The 27,670-nt window shown below is 63.6% G+C and overlaps 1 protein-coding gene across 1 annotated transcript in view; it reads left to right on the top strand.

Moving 5' to 3' along the window:
- OSBPL5 (oxysterol binding protein like 5) overlaps nt 1–27,106 on the top strand; it is a 58,777-nt gene extending 31,671 nt beyond the window's left edge. The window contains exons 3-22 of the mRNA XM_020286446.2: nt 1,645–1,727; nt 5,881–5,961; nt 6,138–6,239; nt 7,077–7,280; nt 7,963–8,047; nt 9,257–9,431; nt 9,675–9,879; nt 12,613–12,797; nt 13,250–13,331; nt 14,225–14,323; nt 14,710–14,806; nt 15,682–15,780; nt 22,240–22,337; nt 22,699–22,788; nt 22,872–23,008; nt 23,453–23,638; nt 23,847–23,973; nt 25,113–25,251; nt 25,882–25,984; nt 26,500–27,106. Coding sequence (XP_020142035.1) covers nt 1,645–1,727; nt 5,881–5,961; nt 6,138–6,239; nt 7,077–7,280; nt 7,963–8,047; nt 9,257–9,431; nt 9,675–9,879; nt 12,613–12,797; nt 13,250–13,331; nt 14,225–14,323; nt 14,710–14,806; nt 15,682–15,780; nt 22,240–22,337; nt 22,699–22,788; nt 22,872–23,008; nt 23,453–23,638; nt 23,847–23,973; nt 25,113–25,251; nt 25,882–25,984; nt 26,500–26,638 — 2,516 coding nt within the window. The 3' untranslated portion in view covers nt 26,639–27,106. The remainder of the gene's footprint in view (nt 1–1,644; nt 1,728–5,880; nt 5,962–6,137; nt 6,240–7,076; nt 7,281–7,962; nt 8,048–9,256; nt 9,432–9,674; nt 9,880–12,612; nt 12,798–13,249; nt 13,332–14,224; nt 14,324–14,709; nt 14,807–15,681; nt 15,781–22,239; nt 22,338–22,698; nt 22,789–22,871; nt 23,009–23,452; nt 23,639–23,846; nt 23,974–25,112; nt 25,252–25,881; nt 25,985–26,499) is intronic.
- The last annotated feature ends 564 nt before the right edge of the window (nt 27,107–27,670 follow it).

Here is a 27,670-nt window from a genome sequence, read left to right as displayed (position 1 = left end):
GCGTGGTGCAGTTGTCCCAAACACAGCCTCCAGGGACAGATGGCCTGAGCTTCAGCCCTTCCGTCCTGGCTGGGTGGCCCCAGGTCAGCTGTTTCACACAAGCCTCAGTTTACTCATCTGTAAAATGGAGACGATATTAGTATTGCTCCCAGCTTTGCAGGGTCCCAGGCTCTGGGAGGGAACAATTGGGACCAAGCCTGCTCTCCTGTGGCTTGCGGATAAAACGCTGAGCACAGAGCGTGGGGCCAGGGCTGTCACCTCACCCTCCCTGTCACCTCACTGTCCACACCCCAGCCGAGTCTGAGTTGATCGCCCTCTGCTGTGCATGGCTACCATCTCCCTGCAAGCCCAGCCCTTCTTTCCAGGTGCACCAGGGCTGAGAGGTGGCGGCAGGTGTCAGTGCTGGGGGGCCTCTCCCTGGCTGTGCCCACCCCGCCTCCCACCGCCTGCTTTGGGGTGAGCGCAGGCCCTCCCTGGCCTGCCCTGGCCTTTGGGGGAGTGCGTTGTGCTGACCACTCCCCAGACTTGGGGTGGCCTTGGGGCCATCGCAGCCAAAGTCCCACCCAGCAGATGGGGAAACCGAGGCCTAGAGCCGAGAGGGCCTTGTCAAAAGTCACACAGAGGCCAAGGATGCAGGAAAACGCAACACGTGGGGAAGAAAATTCTGCAGCTTCTGAAAATTCTGCTGCCAGGGTCACCGCCGGCCTGCACGGTGCCTGTCGGGGGTGGGGAGGGCTGGTCCCCGCTGACCGTCGGTCACCAGAGCGCTGGCCCAGTGCAGGGGGGTGGTGGACGTGGGCGGGCTTCGAGGAGAACCGGCTCTGGGGAGGCGGGTCTGCAGGGCCCAGGCTCCCCAGCTGGTCTGTGGGCATCTGTCCTCCCCACTCCCGGCCCCCAGGGGTTCTCACGCCGCCAGACTTACTGCCTCCCCCGCCTCTGAGCACCGAGGACCTGGGCGACACGCCAGCACACACACACGCGCACACGCATACACACGCACAGCCCTGCAGGAAGCAGGCAGAGTGGTCCCCCCAGGCATCAGGCCTCCCCTGCAGCCTTCCCCGCCTTCCTCCCAACCAAGAACGCAGCTTCCAGACGATGGAGGCAGAGAGGGGAGGCCGATGGAGGCAGAGAGGGGAGGCCGTTTCTCCAGGAGCGAATCCAGACCCCGTCCCCCTCCTCCTCCTCAGCCAGCCTGTCCCCTTGGGATGCAGGGCCAGGACCGACCTCCGCCCTCCGAGAGTCCCAGCACTCCGGGCGAGGGTCTCGGGCCAGAGCGCCACGTGGTCCGGGCACTCAGAACCCGCTGTGTGCCTTTGAGCCTGGACGTCACGTTCTTTGGAAACTGGGGGACCGGGCCTTACAGACCCCAAACTCCACGCCACACCAGGCCCAGGACGCTGGCCGCCCTCCAGCCCCGCCCCGGCTTCCTCCCTGCGGGTTTTGCAGGCCTGGCCAGAGCTCCCGAGGCCCTCCCAGCGGTGACGCTCGCTGGCACCGGTTAGACCTCTCAGGCAGTGTCCTGCAGCCCTGCCACCCCTGCTGCTTCCTGCCCCTCCCAGGCTGCACCCAGCCCTGCACGCCGCACACACAGGCAGCCCCGCCCGCCCACACGCAGGCCTTACCCTGGCCGCTCTCTTGCAGGGAAGGACATGGAGCCCAACGGCCCGGCGCTGCCCAGGGAGGAAGGGCCCCCGACTCCAGGCTCCGCCACCAAGGTGCCACCGGTAAGAGCCCAGCCGTGGGAGGACCGGTGGGCCGTGGGCGGGGGACCTGGCCTGGGGACAGCAGGAAATGGCTGGGGACAGAGACGGCAGGGGCGCCCGCCAACCCTGCCTTTCCCGCCCGAGCTGGCCGTGCTGCTGCAGGGAGGGCGGCTGAACGGCGATCGGGGTCACACACAGATTTTCAGTTGTTGTTACTACAGCCACCTTCTTGGCGTGACACCGGGGCCCTGGGTAAGGACGTAGTTGGTAGGTGGTGTCGGGGGGGCAGAAAATAACCACACAGGAGGCCCCGGAGCCCTTCTGCCGTGGGGAAGCCACCTGAGACCACTGAGGCACACGCCACCCCTGTCCCCACCCTGTGGCCTCTGCCGGTCACCCTCCAGGGCTCTGCCAGAGTCCACACGCCCTCCCCAGGCAGGCCTCGCGTGGCTTGTAGGGTCCCAGCCCAGGGAGCCACAGCCCCCAGACACTGACCGAGGGTGGTGGCCCCAGGTTCTGATGGCGAGGCCCTGCCCTGCCCTGGCCACCTAGCACGCTGGGTGACCCTGAGCGACAGCCTTGCTTCCTGGGCCCAGTTTCCTCACCTGTCAAACCAGCAGGTGGTGGCTGGACGCTCTGTCCTGCACCAGCTTCGAGAAGGTCAGGCCAGACCTTCGCTGAACCCCGGGAGCTGCCTGTCCCCCGGCCCCGGCTGCCAGGCTGCTGGGGACAGTCGGCGTCCCCCTCACCCCCACCCTGTGACCTGCTGATTCATTTACTGGCTTGGACTTAAAACTCTTTTATTGTGGCGGAACACACAGAGCGCCGCGTTTAGGGTCTTAACCACTGTTAGGTGCACTTTCTCCTCCTCCCAGACTGAAGCTCTGTCCGCTTTATACAGCAAGTCCCCTCCCCCGCCCGGGGCCCCTCCACTTCTGACTCTGAGTCTGAAGACTCTGGGGGGACCCACGCAAGTGGGATCGCCGTCTTTGTCCTTCCGTGTCTGGATGGTTTCTCTGGGCACGACATCTTCAAAGTGCGTCCGTGTTGGAGCGTGCGCCAGGATGTCCTACCTCTTTAAAATCTGCATAGTAGCGGCCCGCCGTGTGCACGGGCCACGTTGTCTTTATCCCTTCGCCAGCGGGTGGACGGCGGCTTGCTCCGTGTTGTTAGCCGGGGTGGGGAGCACTGCTCTGAACACACGTGCACGTGAACTTGCGTGCCAGTTTTCACTTCTTCCGGGTACCTACCTGGGGATGGAGCTGCCGGGTCCCGTGGGGATTCCCTGGGGATGTGGAATTCTAACACATTCTATGTTTAACTTCTCGAGGAGCCGCCAAGCTCCTTCCCATGGCGGCTGCGCTGTTTCTCTTGACCTCCGCGGCGTGCACGGGCTCCCGTCCTCGCGGCCTCGCCGATGCGCGTTGAGGTCTGCTCGGGGTTTTTACCTTGTTGTTACAGCCGCCGTCCTGGGGTGTGAAGCCCACCTCCTCCTGGTTCCGGTGGCTGGCGCTTCCCTCCTGACTGACAGTGCCAGGCGTCGTCCCGTCCCGATCGACAGTTGTCTGTTCAGGTTCATTGCCCATCTTTTGGATTGGGTCGTTTGTCTTTCTGTTGTTGAGTTGCAAGTGTTCTTCGTATGTTCTGAGTACCAGGTGTTTATCAGATGTGCGATTTGCAACTCCCGCCTCCCTGTTCTGCAGGGTGTTCTGAATTGTGCCTTCTAAGTCATTTTTGTAGGTTGCAAAGTTCTGGTCGGATTCTGAAAGTCACCCTTCCGAGCAGCTTTTCTGATTTCTTGGGAGTGTCGTCGTGTGCCAGATTTTGATGTGCAGGAGGGACCGGAGGGCCTGGCGTGCCCGGACAGGGCGCCCAGCCCGGCCTTCGGGAAGGAGGAGCGGGCAGGACTCCATGGTGCTGGGCAGGGGCCGCAGGGACCGACGCCAAGCGGCCTTGCCCAGCTAGGGGGGGACACAGGTGTCTTCACCCTGCATCTCGCCTTCTCTCCTCCCCTGCTGGCTAACGCGGGCACAGCTCCTCCATTCAGCCACCTCTGGGGGAAAGCTGGGCAGCGGGGGAGTGGCAGCAGGTCCGCGCCTTCATTTATTCACTCATTCATTCATTCATTCGAGGTGCTTGCCAAGCAAGCCCCCGTCTGCTGGGCCGAGCAGGTGCTGGGATGTAACCGTCCCCGCGTGGGAGCTGCGGACGATAAACAGTTGACCACGGAAACAGCTGTGTGGCCGTAATTGCAGAAGTCCCCGGTGGGCCGAGGGCAGTGTGCTGCCGCCGGGTGGTCAAGCCGTCCTCCTCCTGGGAAAGCGGCTCTGGGGGCCTGAGGAAGGAGCAGGGGCTGCCCGGCCACAGGGAAGAGCACTCTGAGCTGGGGGAACAGCACGTGCTCAGGTAGCTGCGGGCACGGTGCACAAGGATCCCAGCTCAGGGGACTCCGACGTGGGGACCTTGGGGTGGCTTGTCTGCTGTCCTGGGCCCCAGAGGCCTGTCTCCTGGCCGAGGTCCAGCACACATCGTCACTCGGATGTGGCTCCTTCCCGTCACTCGCCCTCAGCCCAGAGACTGCTTCTGGGAAGAGCCCCCAGGCGCCCCCTCTTCCCGCCATCCTGCATGCTCCTGCCTGGCCGAGAGAGTGCCGTTCTGCAGAGAGACTGCCTGGGTTCAGTCCCGGCTCCGCTCCTGTGAGCTGTGTGACTTGGGGCAGGTTTCTGAACCTCTCTGTGCCCTAGTCTCCTCCTCTGCAGAACATGGATAATAACAATGACCCAAGCCGGCATTCGACGTGCTTGTGCCGGGCAGGTGTTCACGAAACCATGCATGCACACTCGCCGCGCCCTCACGCTTACGTCTCTGTCGAGGTTGCCGGGCAAGGAACGGCTGGAGCCCCCTCCCTGCCCCTCGCTCGCTCTGCAGCCGTGGAGTGACTCCCCCCACCCTCACCCCCCCAGGCTGGCCTCCCTAGTCCAAGCATGGGGGCACGGCGGCCCCACCTCGAGGGTTGTGGGACGATTGGGTGAGTCGGGCCACGCACCTGCACGTGGCCGGTGCACTGAGCGGCCACGGCGCTGCTCTGGTTCCTGGCCCTGGAGGCCCCGAAGGCAGAGCGGGCGGGCACACCTGCTCCAGAAAGGGCCAGGTGGTGTATCAGGCTCTGCCACGGCCATGTGACCACGTGGCTGTGTGAATGGTGTGGCCGAGTGCCAAGCAGACTTTATTCGTGGACGCTGAAACGTGGATGTCATACGATATTCACGTCTCCCAAAGTATTATTCTTTTGATTTTTTGCAACCACTTAAAAATGGGGCATCTGTTCTTAGCCTGCGGGCTGCGCAGAAGCCGCCGGCAGGCAGGATGCGGGCCGTGGCTTGCTGCCCCCTGGCCGCTAGCCTGTGGACCTGGTTCTGTGGCCCTCAGTTTCCCCATCTGGGGAAGGACCGTGGCCCTGGCCAGCTCCGGGCCTGGGACTGCTGCTCCTGGCCGTGTGGTCAGCGTGTGCCGGGCTCGGGCGCAGGGGGGCCTGGGTGTCAACCTCCATGTGCAGCGCCCCCGGGCCAGGGTGGGCGTCCCCCCCAGCACAGCCTGCACCTGCACCTCCGCCCTGCCCAGAGCTGGACACGTGGTGATGGCCGAAAAGTGGACACCCTGGACCTGTGGGGAGGACACAAGGGGCCGAGAGGCTGTTCCGTTGGGCGGAAGCAGTGTGGTCCCCAGAAACCCAGCCCGAGGGCTTGTCACCATCCCATAGCCTCCACCAAACTCCCCATTGCAAGCTCCGCCCTCTGGCACTCTGACCGCACCCCGGGGCCCGTCCTCCAGACCTGTTGGAACTCAGCCCTGACGCCCCGTAGCCCTGCTTTTGCTTCCTGCCCTGGCCACCCGCCTCGCCCCTGCATGTGCCAGGGGAGGGGGGGTCCCCATCTCCTCACTGCTGTGTGCCCAGGGCAGGTGCCTTATTCCTCCCTCCACCCCCCGCGGCAGTGCCGGAAGTGCTGGTGGACAGGAAGGGTGGGGGTGCTGGGCAGGGTGGGGGTGGGGCACTCTTCTCTGACCTCTGCCCCAAAGAGCTGTGGCATGGAGTACCTCCCGCCCCCCTGCCCCCCTGCAGCCCCAGGCTGCACCCCGATGCCCCGTCCCCCACACCCACCTCTCTCTTTTGCAGGCAGAGTACAGGCTGTGCAATGGGTCTGACAAGGAGTGTGTGTCCCCGACTGCCAGGGTCACCAAGAAGGAGGCTCTCAAGGTAGGCCCGGGCCCAGGGAGGGGGCGCAGCCATGTCATTTGTCCGTGGCATGGGTAGTGAGCCAGGATGCCATGCCCTGGCTGCCAAAGGGAGGGAGACAGACCCCGGGCTGGATGGCGGGAGGCGCTGTGGGCAGCGTGGGCCCCCTCCCGACCCCCCGCTTGGTGCCGGCCCAGGCGCAGAAGGAGAACTACCGGCAGGAGAAGAAGCGGGCCACCAGGCAGCTGCTCCGCGCCCTCACGGACCCTGGCGTGGTCATCATGGCCGACAGCCTGAAGGTAGCGGCCCTGGGGACAGGGTCCCGAGCTTGTCACGGGGGAATCAGGTCTGGTTTCCTGGGCGGCCTTAACAAATGACTACAACCCGGGAAGCTTAAAACAACAGAAACGCGTTTCCTCCCACCTGGCCCGTCCCTCCGGGGGTAGACTCGCCCCACCTGGTCTCTGTCTGCCTCCCCCCCAAAAGTCCCCATTTCCAGGCAGGGTGGGGGCCATGCCTCTGGCAGAGGCACAAGGAGGGCTGCCAGGAACCACCCGGGTGGGGCCAGGAGGCCTTTGTCCACCCCTGAGCCTCGGTTTCCCCTCCGTGCAGCGGGGCGAGACCGCCCAGCGCCGTCGCTGCTGGGCAGACGGGTGCCAGGGCCTGGGCCCCTGCAGAGCCTGGCCCGGGCGGGCCCCTTCCACCCACACGCCAAATCACGACCAGGAAATGACGTGCAAAAGTGAATACATATTATTGTTTACAATGAGAAAACAAGTAACAGCTAGTTTCAAATTTTACAAAGCTGAGGATGGCAACAGTCTCCACTCATCAACTGGCCCTTCCTGGGGCCTGGTTGGCCTTGACCTTGACCTTGACCCTCATGAACCTCACCAGTAAATCTGTCCCTGGCTACTGTATATGTATTTGGCTTCACCCTAACTTAGTGGCTCCTTTTAATAACCAAAAGAGAACCCTGTGGCCCAGGGCGGGCCTGAGTTCTGCAGAGTCCCCGGGGCACTGGGCGGCGCCAGCCCCTGCCGTGGGCATAGCGGGCTCGGGGCATCACTGGGGACATCACTGGGGGCCGGCGCGGGTGGAGGAGGGACCCAGCCATGGTGGTGCCGCTCCTGCAGATCCGCGGCACGCTGAAGAGCTGGACCAAGCTGTGGTGCGTGCTGAAGCCGGGGGCGCTGCTCATCTACAAGACGCCCCCGGGCGGCCAGTGGGTGGGCACCGTGCTGCTGCACTGCTGCGAGCTCATCGAGCGGCCCTCCAAGAAGGACGGCTTCTGCTTCAAGCTCTTCCACCCGCTGGACCAGTCCGTGTGGGCCGTGAAGGTGCTGCCGCCAGCGCGGGGGAGGGCTGCAGGGGTGCGGGTCGTCCGCTCCAAGGGTGCGTCGGAGCCTGGGGCACGTCTCTGACCCTCCCCGAGCCCCCGTGGAGCATGCAGCAGGCCACGGGGTGGGGTGGAGTGGGTCACGCCGTAGGCCCCTCACCCCGCCGCTGTCCGGGAGGGTGGGCGGTGCCGCTCCAGTGATGAAGCCACATGTCTGGCTACCCCAAGCCCAGACCTCGCCCCTCGTAACCCGGGGCCGCCCTGTCAGGGCTCGCTGGGGTAGCATGGCCAGGGAAAGTCCAGCACACCCAGTTACATTTGGGTTTCAGAGAAGTTTCTCAGCACGAGTATGTCCCAGACACTGCGCGGGACATTCCTATGCCAACGAGAGACTCACTTCCTCTGGGATCCGCGTGTACCTGGGCGTCCTGGGTTTGCCTTTGCTGGTTCTGGCCACCGAATTCAGGAGGCTCAGGGCTGGAGGCTGATGGCGGAGCCACCAGCTAAGAAGGGGAACAGAGAGCTCCCTTCTCGCTCGCCTCTCTTGCTGCCCGTGTGCCTGCCTGGCCAGGTGCCACCCCGCGCGGGGACCCCGAGTCTGGCTCCGCAGGGGTCTGTGTGCCCTGTCTGTGCAGCTGTCCCTGCGTGTTGCCCCGGGTGACGCCGAGCCTCTGCCCCTCCAGGGCCCCAAAGGTGAGAGTGTGGGCTCCATCACGCAGCCCCTGCCCAGCAGCTACCTGATCTTCAGGGCCGCCTCCGAGTCGGACGGTGAGTCCCCGCCTGCCCTTCCCGATGGGGGGTTGGGGGGTGGGGGCGGCTCTCAGGGTTGCAGCCCAGGGGGCGTGGGCCCCACTTCAGGCCCTTCCACTGCCACCCCTGGAGACAGCCTGAAGTCACAGGGCAAGCCTGGCTTGGAGCCAGGCAGGCCTGCCACTCACTGGGACCCCTCTCTGAGCCTCAGTTTCCCCGGGGGCAATATGTGTCACTCAGGGTTATGAGAATCCAGTGAGCTTATAAAAAGCAACCGGGTAGGGCTGGGCGCGGTGGCTCACGCCTGTAATCCTAGCTCTCTGGGAGGCCGAGACGGGTGGATTGCTCAAGGTCAGGAGTTCAAAACCAGCCTGAGCAAGAGCGAGACCTCGTCTCTACTATAAATAGAAATTAATTGGCCAACTAATATATATAGAAAAAAATTACCCGGGCATGGTGGCGCATGCCTGTAGTCCCAGCTACTCGGGAGGCTGAGGCAGGAGGATTGCTTGAGCCCCGGAGTTTGAGGTTGCTATGAGCTAGGCTGACGCCATGGCACTCACTCTAGCCTGGGCAACAAGTGAGACTCTGTCTCAAAAAAAAAAAAATAAAAAAAAAATAAAAAAATAAAAAATAAAAAGCAACCGGGTAACGATTACTGAGCTCCAGCCATGGGCCAGGCACCACTGAGCCTCCAGGTTCCACTGTCATTGTCCACACCTGACAGATAGGAAACTGAGGCATGGGCCACCACCAGGAAGAAGGTGGTAGATCCTGGGTATGAGTCCCAATCGCACTGACTCCCAAATGCATCGCACTCTGTTGGTGTGTGCTGAATAGCAGCCGTCACCGCGGCAACCACAGAGATTCCCTGACTGGTGGGATGCCTTCCTGAGGGTGTCGCCTTCTGGCGGGGCTAGGCCCTGCCCCACGGCGCCCTCCAGTAGCTGCTCCAGCCCCCCACACCCCCAGCTGGAGCCTCCCAGAGCGGCCCAGCTTTAGCGGGGCGCCAGCCTCCTGTCCCGCCGGTGCCGCGTCGCCCCCTGGTGGTGGAGCGCGGGAACGGCCATTCCCCAGCCCCGTGGCGGGTCCCACGGGGCCTCGAAGGGCAGGGCAGCCCACCGCCTCTGCAGCCTGGCGGGATGGGAGCAGCGAGCTGTCGGACGAGGCGGGTGGGGCAGGGGCCACCATCGGGGAGGGCTCACCCTGTGGCCCCGCCCCCGCCAGGCCGCTGCTGGCTGGACGCCCTGGAGCTGGCGCTGCGCTGCTCCAGCCTGCTGCGCCTGGGCACCTGCAAGCCCGGCCTGGACGGGGAGCCGGGGTCCTCGCCAGACGCCTCGCCCTCCTCGCTCTACGGGCTGCCCGCCTCGGCCGCCGGCCACGCCGACCAGGACCTGTTCCCGTGAGCCGGGCGGGGTTGGCGCCCACTCCTGGGTTCTCGGGCGGCGGGGGGCACGGGGACCGGCGGCAGTGACATGCTCACCGCTGTGGCTCCCCCAGCCTCAGTTTCTTTGTCTGTGAAAGGGGCCGACAGCGGCAGAGGCGGGTGGTTGGTTGCGGGGGTCGAATGCGGGATGTGTGTGGTGCCCCCAGCCCGCCGAAGGCCGCCTGGCCCTGGGACCCACAGGCGCCATCCGCCTTCCAGGCTGAACGGGCCGTCCCTGGAGAGCCGCTCGGAGAACGACGCGTTCTCGGACAAGTCGGAGAGAGAGAACCCCGAGGAGTCGGACCCTGAGACCCAGGACCACAGCCGCAAGACCGAGAGCGGGAGTGACCAGTCGGAGACCCCCGGGGCCCCCGCACGCAGGGGGACCACCTACGTGGAGCAGGTGCACGAGGAGCTCGGGGAGGTGAGTGTGCTGGGCCCGCAGCCCCGGGCAGCCCCTCGCGCCAGAGGCAGAGGTAGAAATGCCAAGGCGCCCTGAGGGTCTGGGGGTGGGTCTCACTGCCCTGTCCCGTGGCGGCATGGCTGGGATGCTTGGGTGGACGAGTTCCCTTCTTCCGAGAGAGGCGGCTCTCACCGCGTGCCTGGCCGGCCGGCTGGCTGGCATGGAGTGTGGGGTGCATGTGGCGACTCCCCCAGGCCAGAATGCACCGTGACGGGACAACAGGAGGCTCGGGGGGCTGGACCCCTCCTGGTGGGTGGTCGGCTTCCGGGAGGAGCACAGAGTGCAAGGAAGCGGGGGACGCAGGTCCCGTACTGACCGGGCACCTGCACACCCCGGGCTGCTCTGGGCCCGGAAGAGACGGCTGCACACGAGACGGGCCCCGGCCCCGTGTGTCTCAGGGGTCAGCAGCAGACAGACCACAGACCCACACGCAGAAAGAGGAGGTCAGGGAGCCATGAGGGAGGTGGCCGGGTTGAGGCCCATGACAGGCTGGAGGGGCCGTCCCACAGGGGGGTCAGGGACCTCTCTGCAGCCTGCGACTGAGGGCCGGGAGGCGTTGCGGGCAGAGGCCACTGGTGCACAAGGCCAGGGCAGCGGCAGGCCCAGGGCCTACCTGTAGATACGGCCGGGACGTGTCTGGAAGGACAGACAGGTGCAGAAGGACAGACAGGATCTAGGCTTCTGTTGGGTGGTTTTGGGGTGGGCCAAGGAAGCCGGGCTTTGCTCTGGGTGGGGTGCTGTCAGCCAGGGGGCTCTGTGACCAGGGATCTCGTCCTTCCCATGCAGAAGCAGAGACGAAAGGAGTGAGGCTCAGGCTGTCCTGGGTGGAGACGAGGCAGCCCCCGGTTTTAGCAGGAAAAAGGAGATTTGGGTCCTTGTTGCTCGGGACGGGTCTTGTCTGCCTCTGGCTCCACCGGGGGCAGGAGTGGTCTTGACTGGTGCCCTGTGAGGATGCCCGGCTGCCGGGCTGCTGTCCTTAGAGGGAGCAGGCTGCTGTGTGCGTGCAAATGGGAGGTCAGGCCGGGGCTGGGCATGGCCGCTAAGCCACCCACAAGGAGGAGCAGTTGTCAGGAGGAAGCTGAGGGCACCTTGGCCCTGGCACGATGGAGAAGGTGTGGTGGGCAGGGTCAGGGCATTGCAGGGGTGGGTTGGGCAGGTCCCAGACAGATGCCGCTAGGAGCCGGGCAGGGCAGGGCCGAGAGGCAGGACAGCAGAGATGCCACTGCAGGTGAGAGTCGGGGGTTCCAAGTCTGGGGTTCAAGTTTGGGCGCCGGGGAAGGGAGTGGGCACCCCGACCTTCGGAGGCTGAGCACAGCTAGGGGAGCATTGGGAGGCTAGGCAGGGTGAGCGGGATGAGCAGGATGGGACTATGTGGGTGTGGGGGGTGGACACGGGCAGAGCAGGATTGCTGACGGGGCAGCTGCCCTTGTGAGCCCAGAGCTGGCCTGGAAACAGAGGCAGGGGAGCCACAGCTCAGGGCTTCGTGTGGGCACTCCTGGGCTTCCCCGGTCCCGAGTGGCAAAGCCCGCTGGGCCAGTGCCATGGGCCTTGTCCACGGCTCTGCACGCACAGAGGGGCAGAGTGGCTTGCCTGAGGCAGCCCAGCAGCGGGGAGCCAGCCCCTGATGCAGGCCTGCTGCCGGCTCCCCATCCTCCTGTCTCCTAGGGCAGCGGCCATCAAGCTAGGGTGTAGACTGCCCTGGGTTCCAGTCCCGCCTCTGCTGCACCCTAGCTGTGTGACCCTGGGCAAGTCACTCGCCCCCTGTGTGGAGGGGGCAGGACCACTGTCCCCATGGGCGCCCTGGAGCTGCCGCAAGGTGTGAGTCTAGAGCAAGAAGAGCCGTGGAGAGGGTCGGGGGTCTCAGGACAGGAGGAGGGCAGCAAACGAGGGCACCTTCCTGAAGGACGTGTAGGCCTTCGGAGGTGACAGGAGAGTTTACGGCAGTGACTGATAGTTTCCTGGCCCGCACTTGTCTCCCAGCGCGTGCAGTTGTGCACGTTCGCAATCTACAACTCTGTGCACCCATCACACCTCTGTAAAGTGGTTAAAAAAGAAAGAGAGGAAAGAAATTTTATTATTTCATTATTATGTTTTTTTGAGACAGAGTCTCATTCTGTTGCCCGGGCTAGAGTGCCGTGGCATCAGCCTAGCTCACAGCAACCTCAGACTCCTGGGCTCAAGCGATCCTCCTGCCTCAGCCTCCAGAGTAGCTGGGACTACAGGCGTGCGCCACCATGCCCGGCTCATTTTTCCTATATATTTGCAGTTGGCCAATTATTTTCTTTCTGTTTTTAGTAGAGACGGGGTCTCGCTCTTGCTCAGGCTGGTCTCGAACTCCTGACCTTGAGCAATCCTCCCGCCTCAGCCTCCCAGAGTGCTAGGATTACAGGCGTGAGCCACCGCGCCCGGCCAGAAATTTTAAAATAGTAATAATGTTTTAAAAAAAAAAAAAACAGAGGAAGGAGCAGGCGGCCGCCTGCCTCACCGGACAGCCGTGCGGACAGGACGGGCTGAGCCCCGGACGCCGTGCCCAGCGTCACCCACGTGCACACGTGGGCTTCACAGCCAGTCTCGGGAGGCACCAGCCAGCCGCAGAGGGGCCCGGGTGGCCGGGGGAAGGGGCCGGGCGGGCAGAGAGCAGCCGCGCCGTCCTGCCCGCCGCGGCCGGGGCCTGACCGCGGCCGCCCCGCGCAGCTGGGCGAGGTGTCGCAGGTGGAGACGGTGTCGGAAGAGCACAAGAGCCTGATGTGGGTCCTGCTGAAGCAGCTGCGGCCGGGCATGGACCTGTCGCGCGTGGTGCTGCCCACCTTCGTGCTGGAGCCGCGCTCCTTCCTCAACAAGCTCTCCGACTACTACTACCACGCCGACCTGCTCTCCAGGTGGGCGCCGGGGCCCCGCGGGTTTCCTCTGTCCGCTGTCCCTGCGGCTCTGGCCTCCCAGGGACCCTGTCCCCGAGACCAGCCGGGAGGAGCAGGTGCAGAGGGAGCGTGGCAGGCGGTGCTGAGGCCGTGGCCATCGGTGGTGCGTTTGGGGGCAGCGCCCAGCACCTGCTGTTCACCCTGCACCCTCGGGCCGGACGGGTGGGCTGCAGAGGCAGGAAAGGGGCCGGCCAGAGGGAGCACTGGGGGCTTCCTGGAGGCGGGGGCAGCCTGGCGGCCCCGAGCAGCTCCCAGCACGGGAGCAGCCCCGGCCCCTCAGGAGAACCCCTGCCTCGGGGCTGCCCGGCAGGATGGGGCCTGGGGGCCTTTTTCCAGCCGTGTGGTTAGAGGTTGGATGGTGGGACGGGGGTCAGGGACGCGGCCTGGGGTCAGAGCTGTCCCGCCCCTCACAGGGCGGCCGCGGAGGAGGACGCCTACAGCCGCATGAAGCTTGTGCTGCGCTGGTACCTGTCCGGCTTCTACAAGAAGCCCAAGGTGAGACACGCCGGGCGGGGCGGGGCCCTGGCCACCCCTGCTGCCCACGGCCTTCAAGGATCCTGGTCGTTGCGCACTGGCCCTAACTTCCCCTGGAGGGGTCCGTGGACATGTCAGGACAGACCCCCAGGGTGGCCCCAGTTCCCTTAAGGACCCAAGTGGGACATTCCCCACCCCAAGAGAACAGCCTCAGGCCTGCTAGTGCCACTGCGGCACGCCACCGTGCCAGGAACGGCGCTTTCCACCCTGGACCTCAAGGCGCCTTAGTGACCTGTGGTTTTCATCATTTTTCAGTCATGGAACCCAGTTTTAGAGCCCCAGACGCAGGACTCGGATGACAGCAGGGCTGCCCTGGTTGTGGGGGGAGAGGGGTGTGCAGCCCCGCCCGTGCCCCCTCCCCCACCACGGAGCCCCGGGGTTCCGTGGCACACAAGTTTGAAAACCACAATTCTGGTTCCGCGTCTTCATCGTGCAGTTGGGGAAACTGAGGCTCGGGGAGAGGAAGGGACGACCCAAGTCACACGGCAGGTTGGGGCTGGCGCCAGGTCTCCTGGCCACACGGTGCCTTCTGCAGGCAGCTTTCAGCGGGTTGTGTGTGGGCTACACCCGAAGTCTGGGAGATTGTGACTTGGCCGGGGTGTCCTGTCCCCCTCTGATCCGAGAAGTGGACAGGAAGGATGCCCTAGGCCGCCCCCCAGAAGGTGAACCAGCAGAGCATAGCGTCCCCAAAGCAGAAGTGGGGTGCTGTTCCCAGAGGCTGGCGGCACACCAGGCCGTCCGTCCCAGGGCCAGGGCGCGGCGGGCGGCCACCCACCGTCCCTCAGTCCCCGCCACGCCCGGCGCGCAAGCCCCTCCCACCACTGCTCCAGCGCGTTCCCGTCCGCTGCCCGCAGGGGATCAAGAAGCCCTACAACCCCATCCTGGGGGAGACCTTCCGCTGCTGCTGGTTCCACCCCCAGACCGACAGCCACACGTTCTACATCGCGGAACAGGCAAGCCCCGCGGCCCGGGCTCTGGGAGGGCGGCCCGGCAGCGGGCAGGAGCAAGCCTGACCCCGCCGCGTGCACGTTTTTATTTTGGGGGGGGGGCTGCCCATCGCAAGGGCTCTGGGCCCAGCCGCTGCCAACGGGGCATCTCGCAGAGAGCTGGGACACAGCCCAGGAGCTGTGACAGCAGGTGGCATCTCCCTGGGGACAGGGGCGGGGCATCCCACTCCCACCGATTCAGGGATTCGAGGCTGCCCTGAGCATCCGGAGCAGGAGCCGGGAAGGTCCTCCGCCCGGTGCTGGGACTGGGCACGAGGGGAAGTGGAGGGGCCATGGGGCCTCCCTGGGGTGCTCAGCCCGGGGCTGTTTCCAGAGCCGCCTGCCGCACACAGGTGTCCCACCACCCGCCCGTGTCCGCCTTCCACGTCAGCAACCGGAAGGACGGCTTCTGCATCAGCGGCAGCATCACCGCCAAGTCCAGGTTCTACGGTGAGAGGCGCAGCCCGGGGAGGCCTGGGCTCCAGGGGTGGCAGGGGTGGCCGTGTGCACGTCCCTGCCCGGCCAGAGACCACATGGGTGGCAACGTGCTCAGGCCCTGGCGTTGGCGTCCCCAGCCCGGCGCCCCCCCAGCCGAGGGTGGCGCCTTTTGCAGGGATGCCGTGGGCAGGCAGGGACCCGCGCTGCACCGGTTGGTGGCCTCTGGCCACACGCAGCTACTTAAAGTGGCTAAAGTGAAATAAAACACGAGACGCGGCAGCCCCTTAATTGTGGGGCCCACGTCACTCGGGCTCAGCGGCCGCACGTGGGTGGTGGCCCCGAGTGGGACAGGCAGGATCGAACGCTCCCATCTTCGCAGGAACTTCGGTGGACAGTGCTGCTCCAGGGCCTGGCTCAGAAAATGCCCATTTCTATTCCTTTCCCATCAGGCGCACCTTTGTGTCCTTGTCACGTGTGCGCAGGTGTGTGCTGAGCACCGTGTGCGCCCAGCTGTCTGCGGGGTGCGCGGAGAACACCCTACGTGTGCGCGCACATTTTCGGAGGGGTGGCAGGTGGCGTCTGCCCAGGGGCGCCGCCCATCTTCCCAGCCCAGAGTGGGGCGCGCCCCCTCCACAGGGGCGCTTAAAATCCAAGAGGGGCTCCCCGCAAGGGTCCCTGGTTTAATAACTGAAATAAACCATCAGCACAGGAAAAGTTACACAGCTGCTCGGGGCAGACGCCACGTGCAGACCGGCCAGGGCTTTTCCGGCGTCTGAGGCTCAGAGGGGTCAAGGACCTGCCCAGGGTCCCACAGCCGGGGAAGGGGCTCAGAGCCTGGGACGCCCAGTCTGCGCCGCTCACGGTCCCGCCCGCCCCTGTCTCCGCAGGGAACTCGCTGTCGGCCCTGCTGGACGGCAGGGCCACGCTCACCTTGCTGAGCCGCGCGGAGGAGTACTCGCTCACCATGCCCTACGCCCACTGCAAAGGTGAGCGGCCCGGGGGAGCGCGCCCGCCTGCTAGCGCCTTTGGCGTTTGTTTGCTTGGAGGCATCTTTATTTCGCCCTCACTGGTCGATGACTTTTAAGGCGAGTGTGTGATTGCAGGTAGGTTGCCGTGTTCGGCTCCGTGCACACATCCTGTGTCGCCGTCTGGGGTCCTGGCTGGCGGGCGGCCGATCGGCTGGCTGGCTGGCTGTCACCAAGACTGCTTTTCTCTGTAGCTGTGTTTTAGATGGTCTCACTATGGCGCGTCAAGGTTTGGATTGTTTTTGTTTTTGTTTTTTAACTGATAGATTTATTTTGGTATAGTGGTTTTAGGTTTGCAGGAACATTGAGCAGGAAGTACAGAGAGTTCACACAGACCCCTACATAGGCCATGTGCAACTGATGAGCCGACGTTTTGTTTTGTTTTTCTTTTGAGACAGAGTCTTAGTCTGTTGCCAAGGCTAGAGTGCCGTGGCGTCAGCCTCGCTCACAGCAACCTCAGACTCCTGGGCTCAAGCAATCCTCCTGCCTCAGCCTCCCGAGTAGCTGGGACTACAGGCATGCGCCACCACGCCCGCCTAATTTTTTATATATATTTTTAGTTGGCCAATTAATTAATTTCTATTTTTAAGTAGAGATGGGGTCTCGCTCTTGCTCAGGTAGGTTTCGAACTCCTGACCTCGAGCAATCCACCCGCCTGGGCCTCCCAGAGTGCTAGGATTACAGGCGTGAGCCACCGCGCGCGGCCGAGGAGCCGATATTAATACAGCATAATTAGCTAAAGTGCACAGTTCACAGCAGGGTCCCTCTTGGCCTTGTGCGTTCTGTGGATTTTGACAAATACGTAATGACCTGCACCTACCATCCCCAGTGTTCGTGCGGAAAGACTTTCACACCCAAAAATCTCTCATGATGAGACAGGCCCAGATGAACCCGCCTGTTCATCCCTCCCTCCCGGCACCCTGGCAACCACGGATGCTGTTGCTGTCCCCGTGGTTTTGCCTTTCCCGTAACGCCACGTGGTCGGAATCGCGCGGGCTGCGGCCTTTGCAGGTCGGCTTCTTCGTGCGCATCTGAAGGTTCCTCCCCGTCTTCTTGCAGCTTGCCAGCTCTGCATTCCTCTTATGTTTTTGCTGATGGAGGCTTCTTGTTTGTTGGAACTCTTTGCATCTGAGGTTTCACGGCTTTGATCTGGAAATTGTTAGCCTGGAAATTTTTAATCTGGAAACGTTTAGCCCTTATTCTGTTTGTTCTTGGGGACGAGGCCGCGCTCTGTCCCCCGGGCCGGGGTGCAGTGGCACAGTCACAACTCACTGCAGCCCCCAAGTCCTCGCCATCGTTCCTTTCTCTTACCATTGAGTTCAGAGGCGTTACTTTTTTTTAATGCTGCCTCACTCTTAATTTCTCTATTTGTTTCTAGAACTCCAGGGAAACATAAGCTAAGCCATCTCCTTCCATGCTCTGTATTTCACAAGGTTTCCATCGTATCTTTTATCTCGTTGCGTTCTAGATAATTTCTTTAGCTATACCTTCAACTCCAGTTAACCTGATGTTGATTGAACTCACCCATCGAGTTTGCAATGTTGATGTTTTGTTTCCCTAGAAGTTCTGCTTGGTTCCCTTTCAGACTCGCCTCTTCATTCGCTCTTGTTCCTTGTTCCGTGGTCGTGTTTGCAATCCCTTCTTATAAACCTTTGAACATTGTAAATACAATTGCTTTATCTCTTCTCTTGCTAATAACTCTAATATTCTAATTAGTTTGTTTGCTACTGTGTTCCCACTGCCACAGATACTCAGCGAACGGCTGTTTAGTAAAACCTGGGGATTCTCATTTTTCTGGGCCCTCACAGAGACTGTGTGAATCCCAAGCTCACCTTGCAAATTCGTGGACTCTCCGCCTGTCGTGGAGGGGCTTCCACAGTTCCGGAAACTTCCACAGCTCCTCCTCTTCTGACAGTGTGGCCACGGGAGGGTCCCTGCTCTGTGGACAGGTCTCCCAACAACTGTCCTGGTGACTACGGCCCAGGGACCTGTCACTGCTCCCTGAGGGAACCTCAGAAACCAGGAACTGAGAGCAACAAACGCTCCTCCCTCCCTCCTCTTCCCTCCTTCCTCCTCCTCCTCCCTCCCTCTTCCTCCCTCTCTGCTCCTCCTCCTCCTCCCTCCCTCCTCCTCCTCCTTCCCTCCTCCCCCTCCCTCCCTCCCTCCCTCCCTCCTTCTCTTCCTCCTTCTCTTTCTCCTCCTCCTCCCTCCCTCCTCCTCCCTCCCTCCTCCTCCCTCCTTGCTCCTCCTCCTCCCTCTTCCTCCTCCTTCCCTGCTCCTCCTCCTCCTCCTTCCCTCTTCCTCCTCCTTCCCTGCTCCTCCTCCTCCTCCTTCCCGCTTCCTCCTCCTTCCCTGCTCCTCCTCCTCCTCCTTCCCTCTTCCTCCTCCTTCCCTCCTCCCCCTCCCTCCCTCCTCCTCCTCCTTCTCCTTCTCCTCCTCCTTCTCCTTCTCCTCCTCTTCCTTCTCCCCCCTCCTCCTCCTCCTCCCTCCCTCCTCCTCCCTCCCTCCTCCCTCCCTCCTCCTCCCTCCCTGCTTCTCCTCCTCCTCCCTCCCTCCTTCTCCTCCTCTTCCTTCTCCCCCCTCCTCCTCCTTCTCCTCCTCCTCCTCCCTCTCTCCTCTTCCTCCATCCTCCTCCTTCTCCTCCTCTTTCTCCTCCCCCTCCTCCTCCTCCTTTTCCTCTTCCTCCTCCTCCTCCTCCTCTTCCCCCTCCTCCTCCCCCTCCCTTCCTCCTCCTCCCCCTCTTTCTCCTCCCCCTCCTCCTCCTCCATTTCCTCCTCCTTCTCCTCTTCTTCCTCCCCCTCCTTCTCCTCCTCCTTCCCCTTCTCCTCCCTCCTCCTCCTCCTCCCTCCCCTTCTTCCCCCTCCCCCCTCCTCCCCCCTCCTCCTCCTCCTCCCTCTCCCTCCTCCCTCACTTCTTCCTCGACTTTTCCTTCCTTTTTTGTTTTCTCTCCCAGGGGATTTCCCTTTTGTTCCTGTACGCACACCTGCTCATCTGCGCATTTGGAAGAACACTGCGTATTTTTTTCAGCCTTGTACGAGGGCAGCCCTCAAACATGCCGTGAGAGTGTGGTGCAGGTGCCACAGCGTGGGAGGCCTGCGAACCCCACGTACTCTGCCTCCCGTCGACTGGACGTGAATCCCAGGCGCCATGTCACGTCATCTGTGTATTTTATTGTGTGTCACTAAAAGATGAAGATTTCTTTCCCTTTTTAAAAATTTTTTCCCCATTTTTCTTTAAAGCCAGTCGAAGTTAGCAGGGGGGTCACACAGCAACTTCAGCGGCACGAGTGCAGACGGGCACCCGCAACCCGCGACCGCCGGCCCGCCGCGGCGACCGCCACTCCCACCCTGAGTCTGACTCCCCCGGGATTTCCCTTTCCAACCACAGCCCGATGCTGTTGGCACGCCAAAACAAAACGGAGGCTCTTTCCCTGCCGTCAGACGCTCAGGCTGCGTTGAGAGCCGCCCGGTTGCCGTGTGCACGCGTGTCCAGACACGCACACGCATGTCACGGCCCATGCGCCTGAGCAGGGCTGCACAGCAGGCTCTGCGCGTGGTCGCTCTGTCTCTCCAGTTCCTTGGTGTCCCTCCCGCCGTTTTCCCCTTGCGTGTGTATCGGAGAAACGAGTCGTTTTCCTGTGGTTTCCCCCGGGCGGGATTTTGCCGGCCAGGCTCCCCTGCCGGGGCATCACCCGCGAGCCCCCAAACCGCAGCCGGCTTGCTCGTGGTGCGGGGCGTGCTCCGCTCGCGCAGTCCGCTCGCAGGACGCCGCCCAGCGATGCGCGTCTCTCCACGGCGGGCGCGCAGGGCGGGTGGTTCTTGGCGACGTTAGAGGACGTTGGTTCTCGCACCTGGATCTGTGCGTTTCCTGGGAGCCACGAGGGGTGGCATTCCGTGGCTCCCTTCACTCACCAGCAGCAAACTCCCCCGTCCTCTGCGCGCTGCCCGTGGGCTCGGCCGGCTCTGGGACCAATGCCAGGTCTCCTCAGCGTGAGCCTTTCCCCGCCACCCGCCAGAGGCGGTTGCCGTCGCTGTGGCTGTGGCTGTGGTTTGTTAACGTGTGATAAGAACATATTGAGTGGTTTCCGGTCCCTCCAGCCGTCATCCTTACCGATACTCACGTTGTCCCATCTTTGCCCGGGGCGCGGGGGCCGCCGTTGGCTTCCGGGCCCTTCTTGCCCACCCTGGCCGCTTTGCTGGCGCGACCACGAGGACACCTTGGACGCTTCCGCTCCGGACCTCGGAGCAGCCGTTTCTCCAGGGAGCCCGGGTTCCCTCCCGTGGGAAATAAGGTTTAGAGGCCACAGCTGGAGGTCAGATCCGTTTCTCTTGTTTGTCTCTGTCTCTCTGGTTGTGGTAGGATGCACGCAACAATATCCATCGTCTTAAATGCACTTATAAAGTGGACAGTTCCGTGGTGTTCCGTGGTGGCACAGGCATGCACCACCATGCCCAGCTAATTTTTTTCTATATATATTTTTAGTTCGCCAATTAATTTATTTCTGTTTATAGTAGAGACAGGGTCTCCCTCTTGCTCAGGCTGGTTTCGAACTCCTGACCTTGAGCAATCTGCCCGCCTAGGCCTCCCAGAGTGCTAGGATGATAGGCGTGAGCCACCGTGCCCAGCCTATAATGTTACAGCCATAGTGCAGAGCAACCATCACACCAGCCACCTCCAGGTCTGTGTCTCAGGAGTGCCCTGGTCGTTGTTTCTGAGATTTTCCAGCGAACCGAATGGAGAAATCTTTTGCGGCCAGCTTAAAATAGACCCTGAGTTTACACTCGGGCTTCAATCCGGACCCAGGGTGGCAGGACTGGGCTGACCTGACATCAGAATCTTCCTCCGATCCCAAAAAGCCCAATTTTCAAGGTCACAAGCGTGGTGACTTCTGTCCACGTCCCACATGTGGCAGTCCAGAATACAGCCGCAGCACAATGACGACAGCAGTGTGCGGTTGGATAGTGTGACGGTCTCTGTCCTAGGTATGTCCCTCTGGGACTTTTGAAGTCATCTGGAATAGGTCCCCTCTGAGATCGTGCCACCCACCGACACCCAATTCAGGTTTCTTATTTCATTTTACTTTTGGTTTCTAGGAATTGCTCTTTAAAATTCTTTTATAATTATAATTTTTTTTTTTTTAGACAGTCTCACTCTGTTGTCTGGGTTAGAGTGCCATGACGTCAGCCTAGCTCACAGCAACCTCAAACTCCTGGGCTCAGGCGATCCTCCTGCCTCAGCCTCCCGAGTAGCTGGGACTACAGGCATGCGCCACCACGCCCGGCTAATTTTTTCTATGTATATATTAGTTGGCCAATTAATTTCTTTCAATATTTAGTAGAGATGGGGCCTCGCTCTTGCTCAGGCTGGTTTCGAACTCCTGACCTTGAGCGATCCTCCCACCTCGGCTTCCCAGAGTGCTAGGGTTACAGGTGTGAGCCACCGCGCCCGGCCTATAATTTTTAATAGTTAGAATAAAATACTTAGGCCGGTCAGATGGTAGTGGGTTATCAGAACTTATTCACATTAGTGTCACTAAAGTTGGTATCCAACCCCCCACTGCTAAATTTGACTGGCTTTAAAAATAAATAAAATAATTAAAATAAAATAAAATAAAACATTTAACTTTATGGGAGGGTCGGGGCCCACGCTGTTTGCAGCTGGCCCTTCCCACCGAGAGTCACAGCCTGGGGACGCCGCCTGGGTGCGGCACAGAGACCCTGCTTGTTCCTTCCGAGCGGCAGCAGCCGTCTCTGCCGGGTGCGCGGGCCGGCGCACTGGACCAGCCCCCTATGGAGGGATCGGGGCGTGTTCCAAGCCTTTGCCATTTCAAACAGCTTGTCTTTTTTGTTTCTTTCGTTCATTTTTGAAAGAGACACGTTTTACCCCACATTTCTGAGTGTTTCCGAGTGGAAATATTTTGGTTCTCTGGTGGTGCCAGCTTCTTTAATTAGATCAGGTCCTCCATATGGCCAGGAGTAGACCCGTTCCTTCCTCCACTCATTGACAAAAAGATGTATTCATTTTTAAAACCATGCGGGGTGCCGTCCTGGGCGCCAGCACCCACCGTGACGGGGCAGTGCGTGGGGACGGCACCTGCCCTTAGGAGGGTGCATTGGAGCAGGAACCGCAGAGTCGAGGGAGCTGCCCTGCGTGTGCTGGGGCTGCGGGGCTCCTGGGAGCCTGGGATGGGGGTGACTCCCGGACGGGGGCACAGGCCCCAGCGAGGGCCGAGAACCCCTTCTCGGGGGTGACAGTCACCCAGGGACCATGCACGCCCCGAGTCCCTCCACGTGAGGCTCTGCTCCCGGGAGCTCCCGTCTTCTCCGCTCTCCCTTCTTGCCCTCCCCGGGTCTGACACCGGCCCCCCGGGCTCAGCGGGGCTGGGGGGTGGCCCGACCCCTGACACTGGCCCCGTTTCAGGAATCCTGTACGGCACGATGACCATGGAGCTGGGCGGGAAAGTGACCATCGCGTGTGCGAAGAACAACTTCCAGGCGGAGCTGGACTTCAAGCTCAAGGTAGCGCTGGCTGCGCCTGGCCTGGGCGGGGCTGGAGCTCGGCCAGGCAAAGGACGGGGCCTTGGGATCCTCCTGCCACCCTCCCGCTCCCCAGGGAGGGTTGCCCAAGCAAGACACACGGAGGAGCAGCTCTTGGCTTCCTGTAGTTCAGACGGGACCCCAGATGGGCAAGAGGGTGCCTGTAGGTGCCCAGCAGAGCCAGGAGGGACCCGGGGCCCTCATCCCTGAGCTCCGGGGCGAGCTTAGCCTCCTCCGGCACTGGGTCCTGTCCCAGCCGGGCTCCCTGGCACCCCCGAGAATGACTGCTCCGTGCCTCTGGAAGGGCCCCAGCCCCTCATGGCTCTGTCCCCGTGCCCCACAGCCTTTCTTCGGGAGCAGCACGAGCATCAACCAGATCTCGGGGAAGATCACGTCGGGGGGCGATGTCCTGGCGAGTCTCACCGGGCACTGGGTAAGGGCGTCCCTCGGGGCGGGTGTGGCTGGACCGCCCTCGCCCAGGCCAGCACCTCTGACCCTGCCCGGCCGCCTGGGCAGGACAGCGACGTGTTTATCAAGGAGGAGGGAAGCAGCAGCTCCGAGCTCTTCTGGAGCCCCAGCGGGGAGGTCCGTGGGCAGAGGCTGAAGCGCCACACGGTGCTGCTCGAAGAGCAGACGGAGCTGGAGTCCGAGAGGTGAGGCCCGCCCGGCGCCGAGGGGCCCTGCTGACCGCAGTGCTGTCCCCGGCATGTCCCTGGCGGGGAGGGCAGACCTCGGAGCGGGCCCCTCGTGGCAGATCACGTGTCCTGGCAGTGGAGGGAGGGGTGAGGCCTGGAGAAGAGCAGGCGCCCCCTGCCACCCCGTCACTTTGGGCAGGTGACCCGAGTCTCCTCTGGGAGGTCCCTGAAGGCGGGGTGGGAGCTCAGTGCAGGGAAAAACCATCTCATGGAGAAAAAACAGCACCGGGGAGACAGGCTCCCTACAAGGTAGTAAGCTCCCTGTCACTGGAGGCAATCAAGAAGCAGTTGCTTCCCTGGGAAGCAACTGGGAAGGGCCTCCCTTCAAGGGCCAAGGGGCCCTGATTCCAAGCTGCCTCGGAGTCGAGCTGCCCCAGCTCAGGGCGCGTCCGCTGCCTGCAGGCTCTGGCAGCATGTCACCAGGGCCATCGGCAAGGGTGACCAGCACAAGGCCACGCAGGAGAAGTTCGTGCTAGAGGAGGCGCAGCGGCAGCGGACCCGGGAGCGCCAGCAAAGCCTCACGCCCTGGAAGCCGCAGCTGTTCCAGCTGGACCCCGCCACTCAGGAGTGGCGCTACCGCTACGAGAAGTGAGCGTGGGCCGGCGGCAGCCCCGGGGTCCCACGCGGTGGGGCTGGACTGAGCCGGCCCCCGGGGAGCCGGTGAGGGAGGGGGAGGGGAGGCCCTGCCCACGGCAGGTGCAGGGGCGGCTGTCCTGGGGCTCCGGCCACTGCCGGGAGCAGCCCCCGCTCCCCGAGGCCACTGCCTCTGCCGACACGTGCCCTCTGGACCCTCCAGCCGCAGCCCCTGGGACCCCATGAAGGACATCGCCCAGTTCGAGCAAGATGGGGTCCTACACACCCTGCAGCGGGAGGCCGCGGCCCACCAGGCCCCCTTCCGGGGCAGCCCGGGGCCCAGGCATGAGGTCAGCACCCCGCCCTGCCCAGGGCCACCCCGCTTCCCCCTCCCTGGGACCCAGCCCCTCATGGTCCCCATCATCGGATCCAAGACACGTGGGTTTGCAGGACGCTCAGTTCCCGGCACCCAGATATGTGGGGCACTGAGCCCCGGTCTGCTGACGCTAGTCCATTGTCCCCAAAGTCGCCCTCCGCCAACTCAGTAGCCACATCATCCCACCCTGCCGGTGAGGGGCTGAGCCTCAGAGCCTTGCCCAGGCGGGAGAGGAGGGGCCAGCGTTCTCCGTCTCCTTTGTACAGATCTTGGGCCCAGAAAAGGTGGGAGGAGGGCCAGGCAGCCAGGAAGGAATATGGGAAAGGGAGCAGGCTTGGCCTAGGCGTGGCTTTTGAAGGGTGCCTGGGGTCCGGGCATCCTTCCCCTCTAAGCAGCCCCTGCCATTGGCCTAGGCCACCCCATGCCTTGAGGTCCCAGGGTGGTCACCGCTGATCACTTTGTGGCCAAATCCACCTCCCCCTCTCTGACCACCTGTCCCGGCTCTGACCCACCTCTGCTGTGTGTCCCTGGCACCTGCTGGCGCCCTCTGGGCCCACAGGCCCTGTGTCACGTGGGGGCAGCCACAGTCCAGTGTCCCCCAACCCCTGAGCGTCAGCTCGCGGCCACGCTTCCTTGTCAACTCCAGGTGCTGCTGAGCAGATCAGCCTCACCTTGGCCACACCTGTTCTCCTGGGGGCTTGTTGGCAGCCGGCTGAGCTGGGGGTTCCCTCCAGAGACGCCCCTCATCGTGGGGGGGCCCCAGCCGTTCCAAGTCCCTGTGGGGCCTGAGCCACCGCAGCCCCCGTGGCGTCCTCCCTGCGTTTGTTGGGCAGGAGCCCGTGATGGGCACAGAGCAGGCCCGTCCACACTGCCTCGAGGGCCCCCACCCCTATGGAGGGGTCAGCAGCCCACGTCTCCAATGGGAGTCATGGCCATGACTGCCAGGCCGCCCCAGGGCCCGGACCCAAACCGCCCCGGCCAGCCACACCACAGGCAGCTGCGTTCCTGCCTGCAGCCGCCTCTAGCACTGCCCAGCATGAGCGTGCCACTGTGTCCCCGAGGGCCCTTGGGGGGTCGGGGGCTCCTGGCCACAGCAGCTCCTCCTCTCTGCAGAGGCCCGGCCCAGACCGGCGGCTCCGCAAGGCCAGCGACCAGCCCTCCGGCCACAGCCAGGTCACCGAGAGCAGCGGCTCCACGCCCGAGTCCTGCCCGGAGCTCTCCGACGAGGACCAGGACGGGGACTTTGTCCCAGGTGAGCCCTCCTAGGGCCTGGCCCGGAGCCCTGACGGTGGGCGCTGCAGACTGACCTGGTGGGAGGGCAGCTGGGCGGGGGCCCTGCCCCACCCCCGCCGCGCCTCTGCAGGATGGGAAGGGCCAGAGCCCTACCTTCCCAGGATGGGGCGGCCTCCCGGGCAGGGACTCCTCTGCCTGCCCTGCCCGTCCTCCCAGGGGGCTGCCTGGAGGCTGGTGGGGACATGGTGGGGGCAGGGGAGGAAGGGGCGGGCTCAGGCCAGGGCTCCCTAAGCTGGCCGGCCTGTGTGAGGCAGGTCGGGCAGTATCTACCCGTCCTGCCCGCCTCTCTGCTCCTCCGCTGTCCCTGGGCAGCCTGTGTCTCCCTGACTTTGTCCCTGCCTCTGTGGGGACGAGCCACGCCTGGGCCACTTCTGTCTCCCAGGGCGCATTAGGGGCCAGCCAAGCCTGGGGCTCCCTCGGCACCCCTCCCTCGTATCCCTGTGCCCCAGCTCGGCCCGGTGGGTTTCCCATGAGCTAGGGTGGGGGCTGAGCTGGGCGGACCCCTGACCCTCATGGCAGCCCCCGGGCCTGCGGCTCATCCTTGTTCTCCCCTCCCCTCCTGCGTCTCCCCGTCCCTGGGCCAACCCAGGCGGCGAGAGCCCGTGCGCCCGGTGCAGGAAGGTGGCGCGGCGGCTGCAGGCCCTGCACGAGGCCGTCCTCTCCATCCGCGAGGTCCAGCAGGAGCTGCACAGGTGGGCCTGGCAAGGGACAGCTGGGGGGGCCCAGGGAGGCCATGTCCTGGGCTGTCTTGGGGCCAGAACCTGAGGGTCTCGCTGCAGGGTGGGGACAGGAAGGAACCCGCCTGGGGTCCCTCCGTGGTGAGCTGGGGTGTGGGGCTGTGGGTGGCACAGGGCGTTGCGTTGGAGCAGGCTGAGTTGGCAGCGCCCGGCGGACACGGGGCCATAGACTTCAAGGAGCCCAGAGGAAGGTGCCAGTCCCGGTGCAGGCCTGGGGGTAGCCCCAAGAGAGACCCCAATGTGCATGGAGCCAGGTGGCAGCCCGGGCTCACTCCTGGCCTGCCCACGCAGAGTGGACCCTCAGGAATGCCCAAGAGCCACACTCTGCGACCCGGATGGGTGCGGCCCCTTCCGTCCCCATCCCCACTCTGTGTCCAGCACCTGGTCGGCACCAGCAGCACCCTCTCGTCCTGTGGGAGGTGGCCATGCTGGCCCTGCACCGTCCCTGTGACCTGCCTCTGTCATTGCAGGCACCTCTCGGCCATGCTGGGCTCCACGGCACAGGCCACGCAGAGGCCGGCCCCGGGCGTCCTGCAGAGCCCCCGATCCTGGTTCCTGCTCTGCGTGCTCCTGGCGTGTCAGCTACTTATTAACTACATCCTCAAATAAGAGCCCGTGGGGGCGGCACGGGTGTCGCCTGCAGAACTCCCAGCCCGAGCCCCCCTCCCAGGCACCCAGCACTTTAGGCGTGGAGGTGGAGGGCCCAGCGAGCACAGCCCCCGTCACGGGGGCCCTGGAGCAGGGGGCTGCGGCAGGGACCTGGGGCCGCAAGGGCGCTGCGGGCCAGGTGCGCTGGCCCCTCTCGGGGGTGCCGGCCTCCCCTGCCGGGCTCCCCGCCCCACACCGGCCTTAATGCTAAAGCCAAATGCAGCTTCCGTCGTGCAGCGTGTTCCCGGTCGTCTCGCCTAGTCATCCCCAGTCCAGCTCCACCTGCCACGTGGGATCCACGGATTCCGGCCAGCGGGCCTGCCCAGGCTGCGGATGGCCACAGCCCAGCGGCGGTGAGGGGAAGCTTTCTGCACGGAAGCCGGGAGCCCCGAGCAGGCCCGGAGTCCCCAGGGCTCTGACACACTGATGCACACGCCTGACTTCCTGAGACCGCGCCCGCATTGCCGGGGCCACCCCGGACGGGCCGGCGCTGCTCTGGGGAGGACGTCCTGGTGTCTTTATTCCGCCGCGTGCTGTCTGGATGGGAGCCCAGTACCGGCAGGTCCTGGAACCTCCCTCCCTGCCTGGCTCGCACGCGGGCTGCCCGGCGGGGGCGTGCACAGGTGGAGGCGGCGGCAGGGCAGGCGGGCGCGGGCGGCGGCAGGGCACAGGGCCCGGGCTCAGCTGGCCCCGTGTGCCCGGGTCAGGGAGGCTCAAGCTCGTCACTTTGCTCAGACCGACGCACAGTCTTCCTACGTTACACTTTTTTAATAGACGTAACTGCAATATTGCCGGCCGGCTGCGAGCAGCGGTCAGCCTCCGGCGCCTGGCCTCCGTCCCTGTGCTGGTGCCGCCTGCGTGCGCGCGTGCACGCGTGTGTGCCCGCGTGCGCGAGTGCCCACACGCGCGCACACACATACAGAGCCTTAATACGTCGTGGCGGTGCCATCCGAGCATAACCGATCGTGTGTTCTCCCGTTTTTGTACCCGCGT

Source organism: Microcebus murinus, chromosome 4 (assembly GCF_040939455.1).
Source record: "Microcebus murinus isolate Inina chromosome 4, M.murinus_Inina_mat1.0, whole genome shotgun sequence".
In the NCBI taxonomy this organism is placed as follows: domain Eukaryota; kingdom Metazoa; phylum Chordata; class Mammalia; order Primates; family Cheirogaleidae; genus Microcebus; species Microcebus murinus.
The sequence above is the reverse complement of the archived record's forward strand: the minus strand, read 5'-3'. Positions and strand labels throughout refer to the sequence as shown.